The sequence below is a fragment of the Chlorocebus sabaeus genome, chromosome 10, assembly GCF_047675955.1.
Source record: "Chlorocebus sabaeus isolate Y175 chromosome 10, mChlSab1.0.hap1, whole genome shotgun sequence".
Classification (NCBI taxonomy): Eukaryota; Metazoa; Chordata; class Mammalia; order Primates; family Cercopithecidae; genus Chlorocebus; species Chlorocebus sabaeus.
The window spans coordinates 129376704-129385924 of NC_132913.1; the positions used below are offsets into that span (position 1 = coordinate 129376704).

A 9221-nucleotide genomic window follows, 5' to 3' on the forward strand; every position below is an offset into this window, starting at 1 on the left:
GCGGTGGGGGTACTAGGCCGAGGAGGGGACGCCTGTACCTTCCCACCCAGGCCCTGGTGGGAGCCTGGCCAAACTCCTTTAAATAATTTCGTGAATGGGTGCCAAGGAGAGCCCCCAAGGTGGGCAAATGGGGGGACCCTGGGTGCCTGCACCTCTGCCCTCAAAACACCCAGGTGGCCACAGCTGGCAGGGGCCTGAGTCAGCCCCAGCCCTGCCCTCCTGACCTTGGGACCCTAGGATATCCCTCTCCTGAGTGGTGTGAGGGGCTGGTGGCATGGGGCGGCGGGAGGCCAGAGTGCTGACTGGGCCTGAAGGGCCTCCAGCTCTGCCTGCCGTCTTACTGCCTCAGTTTCCCTGCCCCACAAAGGGCCTGAGATGCTGCCTGGGTATGTGTGAAGGTCTAGGGGTTTCCTGCCCCGCCCACCACAGCCAGGAGCTCTTCTGGCCTTCCCTGAAAACTTCTCTAGGCCTGTGGGGAGCAAATGACTCCCGGGGAGCCCCCAGCCCCATGCACCTCCTACCCCTGTGTCCAGTCTTGGACCCTGCGTCCAGGGCGCCTCGGGATGCCGCTGCCGGGGGCACCTTGGCTGCTCCAAGGCAGTTTCCAACCAGCCCCCAAGTTCAGGCAGGAGGCTCCCGGGGCAGCAGGCAGGGCCATGGCATCTTCAGCCCTGGGCCACAGGCAGCAGCAGCAGCAGCAGAGATTCAGGGAGCTGGGCACAGGCAGCTCTGTGCAGGCAGGACCTGAAGCAGTGACTGCATCTGGCCCTCCCTGTAGGGGATGGTGGCACCTGCTGCCTGGGCTCACTGTGGGCACTGAGACATGAGTCCTGTGGTGGGGCTGTGCCCGGCGGGGCTGGTGCAGGTGCAGACTGGCGCCCCCGTCGCCCCCAGGCAGCTCAGCCCATGGGTGGCCTGCAATGGCCTGCACCCTGCCTGCTTCTCCTGAGGGAAGGCGCTGACCTGGGCTCATGGTGGAGGGTCTGCAGAACACCAGTGGCCAAGGAAGCCGGTCAGAGGGGCCAAGAGCAGTGTCCATCCTCCGGCCTCAGTGGCCGGGGACTCCGAGGGCCGTCGGCTGAGCCCCTGCGGGCCAGGGACGAGGTGCCCAGCCCACCAGGAAAGACAATGGTGGCGTACTCCGTCTGCTCAGGGACACAGGGCACGGGGGGCTCCGGGGTCTTCTCTCGCCACTGGAAATCCAGCTCCCCATAGTCCACAGAGAACACAGGCACGGCTGAGGGGTCCTCCTTCTTTCAGGAGAAAGAGAGGGGCAGTCAGCCCCCATGACCCACCCTAGGAGGGAGGCCGGCGGCTCCACAGCCTGGCTGCAGCGCCCACACTGAGCCTGGGCCCCCCACTGAGAGCCGCTTACCCTGGGCTGTCCCATCACTGCCCTCTGTGTGATCTGGGGGTGCCACCCCTCCTCTGTGGCTCAATGTTCCCCTGTGAAATGTCCCTGGCATTCTTGCAGATTTAGGATTCCAAAATGTCACTTTTCAAGGTCTCCTGCCTCCAGCGTAAGATAAGAAATGACCACGCCCACCCCACACCCCCACAGGCAGGCACACGCGTGGGCTGGGCACCCCCGGAGACCCCAGGCGGGCTGGGGCCCCAGGTCGTGGCTTTAGGGATTGCGATTGCTGCCTGGGGGCCGGAGAGGTGGGGTCCTGGCTGTAATAGAGTGTGAGCCCTGCAGGCCGTGTGGCCCCAGCCTGTCCTTCCACCTCTGTCCACCCAGGAAGGAAGGCACCGTGGATCACGCAGGAAAAGAGTGAGACTCACCAGGGGCTGGCCGGTGCGCCTGGCTTCTATGGTCCCTGAAGAGAAACACACTTGGGGTCACCAGACCGACCCTGAGCCGTGCTCCCCAGGTGGGGGGGTCTTAGCCTAGGGGCCTTCATCAGGGACTTAGTCTGAGGAGGAGGTGCGGGGGAGGTGGGTGGGGTGCGGGAAGGGTGGAGGGAGGGGAGGCGGAAGTGAGGCCACCAGCAGGGTTAGGGCAGGGCAGGACGAGGGGCTGGGAAGATGTTACCTTGTGCAGCCCGGGAGCAGATGACGGCCAGGACCCAGACTAGCAGCACCAGGCTACCCAGCAGGCCGCCCACGACACCGACCACCAGGGCTTGGAACTGGCCAGCTGGCCTGGGTGAGGGGCTGGGGTGGGCTGTGGGCACTTCTGCCCTTCTCTCTGGAAGGGCACAAAGGTCAGGGGTTAGGACGGGGTCAGGTTGGAGGGTCAGGGGCAGGGGTGAGGGCAGACTAGAGGGACTGGGGTGCTTCCAGAGCGAGAGGACAGGGATGCTGGTAGCATTCCCCGGGTGCGGAACAGAGCCCTGGACTGGAACTGGGAAGTCCCTGCCCTACGACCCTGGAGCTCGTGATCCTGTGCAGGAGAGGACACCCACCCCAGGACTGGCTCAGCTCGCCCCTGCCCCGGGGCCTCTGAGGCCGCACCTGTCACCCTGAGCTCTGCCCGCAGGCTCTCTTTGATCTGCGCCTTGGGGGCCAGGGAGATGGCCCCGCAGAGGTAGGTGCCGCTGTCATTGCGCCGGGCCCTGACCACGCTCATGTGGAAGTCGCGCCCATTGGGCAGTTGTGTGACGCGGAAGCGGCAGTCCTGGCAGGGCTGGCTGCGGTCCTCGGGGAAGGCAGCCAGCTTGTCCGTCTGGTTGCTGGGGCTCATGCGGTACCAGTTCAGCACGAAGCTCTCCGAGGCGTTGGAGAAGCTGCAGGTGAAGGTGGCGTTGTCTCCTTCGGTCACCAGGAGCAGGGCTGGGGAGAAGGTGGGGGGGTTCCAGGGCCTGTCCGGGGATTCTGAGAGATGGAGAGAGGTGAGGAAGGGGCTGGGCGGCCCCACAAAGCCTCCTCGGCCACCTGCCCACATCCCTTGGGCAGCAAGGGCTCTGGAAGGGCCAGCCCAGCTGGAATGTTGTTGAGAAGTCTCTGCTGGGGCCTCTGCCGCCCCGGGACGGGCACTCGCCCCCACCGTAGAGCCTCTTCCTTCTACGTGAGGCTGCGACTTCTGCCCAGAGCCTGGCTCTGACTTGGGTCCCCCCGATTTCCTTCTAAGAGTCTTCACCCCCTTCCCTGTTGAGGCCAGTCCCCCAGAAAGGGCTGTTTGGGGGCTACCCATCCCCAGCCCCTGACACTTGGGCATCCTGGCCTGGTCCTGTCTGCACTGCTCTGGCACAGGGGAGTGTAACTGGGTGGCCCATGGAGACCCCCGCCTTGGGAGGAGTGCGGCCCCTCGGCAGGCTCAGGGTCCAGTCTGTACCCCCTTTTTAGCACAAGCTCAGAGCTGGGACCACGTGGTGTGGGCATTGCTGCCCTGGGCAGTGGGCAGTGGGCAGTGGGGCCTCCACATTTTCCAGCAAGACAGTGGGGACTGGCGCTCACAGCAAACATGCTTCAGAGACGAAGTGGGCCTTTGCCTCGGATGTGGACAGACACGGGCCCCTGACCCTGGGCTTCCCAAGACAAGGACCTCCTGAAACATATGCCTGCCAGGGCCAGGGCCTGGGATGCCCACATGGCAACCTGGGGGTTGCGGCTCTTCTGCCAGGCGCAGGCACTGACACAGGGGCTTAAGATCCAGGCCCGAGATGCCACACAATGGGGTGATTTTCCCAGCCCACCCACATGTCCCATGCCACAGGGTTCCCCAAACATGGCACTAGCCCCGCACTGTCAGATCTGGGGCACTGTCACTCAGCTCCATCTCGGGCCCGGGCATGGCCCCCCAGGAAGTGATACAGAGACCGGGTCCTGGTTGCCGCAGCTGCGGTCCCTCTGCTTCCTGGGACAGGCGGCCTCTATGGCGGGGGGTGGTGATGACTCAAGGAGCAGTCAGCTTAGAGGAGGAAGGGGCTGCTGCTCTAGTGGCCCAGGGCGTGCTGGCTGGACACCAGACGTAGTGGGGCTGTCATGTGACCAGGACCAACTCCTAGTGCCAACCTCACTGAGCACCTCCCAGGGGTCTGAAGTGACCTTGAGGCCACCCAGAGCGTCCCTGTTCCCTCTGTGCCCCATGGCCTTCTGGTTGCCCAGCGCTCGCCTCCTTCACCTGCATGCCTGTCTCCCAGCTTCGTGGTGGTGTGCCCAGAGGTGGCAGGGGCGGGGGCCAGCTACACAAGGGGCTGCTGAGGTGAACCCCCTCTCTGAGACCGCCCTTGTCTGCCGGCCGGCCAGGGGAAGCTCCCTGCAGAAGCGTGTGCAGGGTGGCCCCGGGGAATCCCCCAGCCACTCCAGAGTGGATTTTGACCAAGGAGGGCAGTGGGGTAGTGTGACTCTCAGGGCCAGCGGGCAGCCAGGTCAGGGCACTCGGAGACCTGCCTGAATGGAGGAAGATGGGCTCCTGGCATCAGGGCCAAGAGGACTCCTGGGAGGCGGCCTGGGACAGGGCAGGCTGCAGTCCTTACTGGGACTAGGCTGGGGCTGGGTGGACTCAGCACAGAGCAGGGGAAATGCCTTGCCCTCTGGGTTTCTGGGAATGCAATGGAGACCCAGTGGTACCACCACCGCAGGCAGCCCCTCGGGGCCTCCATCCAGGCAGGTGAGGAACAGGGGGTCATCATGGGAACTGTAAGCAGGGACCCTGCATGGTTAGGAAGTGCTAGGGGACCCTCAGCTGTAGGGCAAGGTGCTGGCGACAGGACCAAGGTTGCTGTGTGTCCACACCGCAATGTCCATGGAACCATCTGTGCATTGTTCGTGTAACTAAAAACTTAACTGCTATTTATTTGCAGATATTGGTGGAGGGACCCGCTCTGGACTTGATCTGTGCTGTTCGCTGACAGGCCCAACCCTTTTCCTGTCTGGCTCGCACCGGCCCTCGGCCAGTGGGCCTCAAGTCAGGACCCTGGGCTCTCTGCTGCGTCCCTCCTCATTTTGGAATCCACCCCGGGGAGCAGGCCCAGCTGGGCCTCTCGGCCTCCGCTGCCTCTACCGACTGGCTGGGTGGGGTGGGGGCTAGAGCTTGGTGTCTGCGGTTCAAGCAGCCTCTCCCCCACCTCCCTCAGCCGGTCTCAGAGACTCTGGCTCCCAGAGAAGCCCAGTGTGGGGGTGCTGAGTGGCGACCCCCACGCAGGGCCTGCCTCGCCTCAGTCCTCAGGCCACCTACTCCAGGAAGCCTTCCTGGCCTCCCTTGGCTGGTAGAGTCTACTAAGAAGGAGAATATTCAGAAATGACCACTGGCTGGTCCTGGGTCAAGTTAGATTCGGGGTGTTTCTATGGGATTCCGTTGTTTCCCCAGCTGCTCCCTCTTGGATCCATGTAGGATTGTGAGTTGTGCCCTATGCAGGGCCAGGAGGGAGAGAGAGCCTGTCCCAGGCTGTGGAACAGGCCTGTGAGGCGGCGGGGGCGCAGGCGGGGGGTGCTCCCACAGAGAGACCACACTGCAGGACGCGCACAGAGAAAGGTGTGCCTGCCCCGGGGGGAGGAACCTGCTGGTCCAGACCAGACCATCTCTGACTGTGGTCCCATTAGGGACAAGGAAACTGGCCCAGGGGCTGTGCTGGGACGAGGACAGCGAGCTTGTCCCTAGAGGACCTGGCAGGGGCGCGGAGTGGGGTCTTCCAGCTCCTCACAGTCGTGTGTGTGTGGAGGTGGGAAGGGCTGTGGGCCGAACCGTGTCCCCACAAATTCCTATGCGGAAGTCCTAACCCCGTTACCTCGGAAGGCGGCCTTATTAGGAATAGGGTGACGGCAGCTGGGACTAGGTAGGATGAGGGCACAGGGCCAGGTGGGGGCTGACCCAGCACCCAGCACGCCTGGTTTCCTGCAGTGAGCCGAGATCACACCACTGCACTCCAGCCTGGGCGACAGAGCAAGACCCTGTCTCTAAAAGAAAAGCGTGTCAGGGACTGGGCTGGGCAGTTTCCACACTCACCCGTGCGGAGATGAAGGCAGAGCCCAGGGGATGCTTCTGAAGCCCAGGAACACAGAGGGTGGCCACAAAGCCCCCCAGCCAGGAGAGGCTGAGCACAGCCCTCTCGGAGCACGGAGAGCCGACCCTGTGGCCCTCGGTCCTGCACGTCCAGCTCCCGACGTCAGGAGGGCAGGTCTGTTTTTAAGCCACAGCCGGGAGAGGCTGAGCAGAGCCTCCTCAGAGCACCGGGGAGCTGACCCCGCGGAGCTCCATCCTGCGCGTCCAGCCCTCGGATGGTGAGACGGCAGGCTCTGTTTCAAAGCCACTCGGTCGGTGGAGCTTTGTTATGGCAGCTCCAGCCGCCCAGTCCCCAACGCAAATGTGTCAATATTCTCAGTTACTGATTCCAGGTGAGGGATATTCATTGTCATGTTTTTAAACTTTTTTTGTGTATATTTTTCAAAATAGTCGGTTTAAAATCTAACTTTAAAAATTTGACTTTAAAAGTCGGACTTTAAAAATATATGTCATGGAGGCCAGATGCAGTGGCTTATCCCTATAATCCCAGCACTTTGGGAGGCTAAGGAGGGAGGATCATTTGAGCCCAGCCTGGGGAACATAGCGAGGTCCCGTCTCTACAAAAAATGGAAGAAATGATCCCGGCAGGGTGGCGCGTGCTTATAGTCCCAGCTACTCCAGAGGCCCTGGAGGTTGAGGCTGCAGTGAGCCGAGATCACATCACTGCACCCCAGCCTGGGCAACAGAGCAAGACCCTGTCTCTAAAAGAAACAAAAAAGTGTCAGGGACTGGGCTGGGCAGTTTCTACAGATGACCCAATTTAATCCTCAGGACGCAGCATCACCAGGAGGTGTCCTCACCCATGATGCCAAAGCACACGGAGAAGTCAGTCAGGGGCCAAGTCCTGCCAGAGGCCCAGAGCTCAGCAGCAGTAGTGCTGACTGGAGCTCACGGTGGTCCCACGCCAAAGCGGAGGCTCTTATTTACGCTCCTGCCCCCGGACAGGGGCCAACAAGCGGCTGGGTTTGGGATATCTCATAAAACACAAGGGGAACACACACCTGAGGTGGGAGTGGTGACCGCGGGAATGACAGAATGGCAAACGCAGTGAACGGATCAGGAGGGAAAAGAGGCATGCTGGAATGAAGACCACTGCGGCCAGGGTGGCCACATCTGGGTCAGGACAAACAGGACCCCAGTCATGCTCACTGCGCCTTGCTGAGTGCCCTGTGCTGAGTGTTACCGGTGGGGAAACTAAGGCACGCCGCCTGTGAGAGTCTTGTCCGGCACAAGCACAGGCACCTGAGGCACGAGTGTCTGGCTGCAGACACCTCGCTCTTATCTTTCCCGCCTGGTCGGGGAGGGTGGGGTCTCGAGGACGTGCCTGAGAAGCCAGGACACAGGGGAGAGGCTCGGCTCCCCTCCTGCCTCAGCTCCTCCTCCCCTGTGACGAGCGCCCCTCTACACTCTGGTTCCCCCACAAATGTCTCCCTGGGGTGCCTTTTGGCCACAGGCCCTTTGCCCAGCGTCTCCAGTTCTGAGTCCTGAGTGACCCATGGGCCTCCCTTAAGAGGTGGTGCGAAGGCAGAAAGGCAGGGCCCCTGGCGAGGATGCTGCCTCAGGCGCTGGGGAGCAGGCCCCAGGAGAGGGGGCTGAGGTGGGGAGCCCCTAGTCGCCTGCCACAGTGAAGGGGCACCAGGACCCCCGGGATGGGAGCCTCGAGGGGATGTCAGGGCAGCTCCAGGGTGCCCCTCATCTTGTCCTCCCAGTGGCGTCACACCCTAGTATCCAGAAGGGCCCAGAAGGACCGTAAACCACCCTCCCCAGGCCTCGGCATCCGCAGGTGCAGGCTGGCTGGGCACTGAGGGTCCAGGGGTGGGCTGTGGTCACAGTGGACACAGAGGGTCACGGGCAGCCCAGGAAGAGGCTCCCCCTCTCCTCGATGCAGGAGAGTGAGGCCAAGGCCTCCCCCAGGGATGGTCTGAACAGGGCTCGGGGAGAGCCCTGGAATCTGGGCAGAGACCCAGGCGAGCACAGTCCCCACCCAGGAGGGATCCTGGAGACAGAAGAGCTGTCCTCACTTGAACAGGTACACTTTTGATATAATGAGAAAAATATCACCAGTTCATCTAAACTTTGACGTCGTGAAGCCAAGGTTAGTCCCACATGGGACTCGTCCCACCCTTAGGAAAACCGAGGATGCCTGGGCAAGGCAGAGCCGCCACTCAGACTCGCCATGAGCAAGGTGTGGGGTTCTGGCCAGCCTGACCCGTCATTCTACAGAAACACGCAGCCCCAAGGACCGGCTGAGAGAGGACAGAGGTCCTGTCTGCCCAGGAGCAAAGAGGGCACTTGGGCCAGGGGAGGAGTTGGGGCCCAGAGAGGAACCCAGGAGTCTGAGCTGCCCAAAGCCGTACAGCTCAGGGTAAGGGGCAGAGCTAGGCTGCCGGGGGCCAAGCCCGCCACAGCACCCCCCGACCTGCCAGGGACTGAGGGGGGACGGTCCCTCCAGACTCCTGGCTCCGGGACACCTGACCGCGACCCCACCTACCTAAGAACCATCCTGGCCGCCAGCCCAGTTGTAGCACCGCCCAGACGACCGGCCAGGGTGCCTGTGGGATCTGCATGCCTGGAGCAGCCCCAGCAGTGCCGCCGGCAGCCTCCTCCGCTGCTCAAGCTGAGGCAGATGTGAGCGGAAGGGAAACTGTCCCAGGTCAGGTCGAAGGGAGGGTGCCCGCCCCTTGCTCCCGCCCCCTCTTCCTCCACCTCCACGTGGGCGGGAGTGACAGAGGTAGTGCTGGGGGGTGGGGGTGAGGAGGGGGTAGGACTGGGGGAGGGTGGGGGAGGGAGAGAGAGACAGAGACAGGGGTACAGAGGAGATGGGGAGGAGTGGGCCCCTGGCCCCCAGGTCCTACTCCATGGGGGTCTCCCCAGCTCAGGGCCCCTTCCTCCTCTGTGTCTCTGCTCACTGCTGTGGCTTCTTTCCTTATCCCGCATCCCACTGGAGCTGCCCCTCCTGAGGCTGTGGGGTGGGGGCAGGCCCTCCCCCTCCCCTATCCCCCCATCTCCCTGGGGGCCGGCCTCCCTGCCTGGAAGGTGGGTGGCCCCCTCTGGGCTCAGGTTCCTGGGCTGCAGTGAGGGGTGGGCTCAACCCCACTCCCATTCTGTCGGAGCCTCTGGGAGCCTCTGGGAGCCTCTGGGCTGCCCACAGCCTCTGCCCCTGCTGGGGGCAGGTGTCTGGCCCCTGGCCCCTGCCTTCCTGGCCCAGCCCCCTTCGCTGGGACACAGGTGGCACTACTGAATGACAACTGTCCATGGCTAATCGGCTCCCCCT

The 9221-nt window shown here is 63.1% G+C and overlaps 1 protein-coding gene across 3 annotated transcripts; it reads right to left on the reverse strand.

Annotated features, from left to right (window-relative positions):
• Positions 1 to 203: 203 nt before the first annotated feature.
• Positions 204 to 8619, reverse strand: PDCD1 (programmed cell death 1). Of its 3 annotated transcripts, none has more exons than XM_007967029.3 (5): positions 8439 to 8619; positions 2458 to 2817; positions 2036 to 2191; positions 1786 to 1820; positions 204 to 1253 (listed from the first exon to the last, which is right to left on the reverse strand). In XM_007967029.3, exons 1-5 carry the CDS (start codon positions 8512 to 8514, stop codon positions 1014 to 1016), a joined length of 867 nt encoding a protein of 288 aa, XP_007965220.1. In that variant the 5' UTR covers positions 8515 to 8619; the 3' UTR covers positions 204 to 1013. The 3 variants fall into 3 exon arrangements, with proteins under 3 accessions (XP_007965220.1, XP_007965221.1, XP_007965217.1); XM_007967030.3 differs by having other exon boundaries at positions 912 to 1250; XM_007967026.3 differs by lacking the exon at positions 8439 to 8619 and having other exon boundaries at positions 912 to 1253; positions 2458 to 3255.
• Between the last annotated feature and the right edge of the window lie 602 nt (positions 8620 to 9221).

What these genes read in the sequence shown, in the direction of transcription:
- PDCD1 (XM_007967026.3), bottom strand. Translation starts at nt 3,160, where the DNA reads ATGCCCAAGTGTCAGGGGCTGGGGATGGGTAGCCCCCAAACAGCCCTT. An exon ending in CTGCTCCCGGGCTGCACAAG is followed by an intron (nt 1,821 to 2,035) that starts GTAACATCTTCC and finishes GTTTCTCTTCAG; the next exon opens with GGACCATAGAAGCCAGGCGC. An exon ending in GGCGCACCGGCCAGCCCCTG is followed by an intron (nt 1,254 to 1,785) that starts GTGAGTCTCACT and finishes TTCTCCTGAAAG; the next exon opens with AAGGAGGACCCCTCAGCCGT.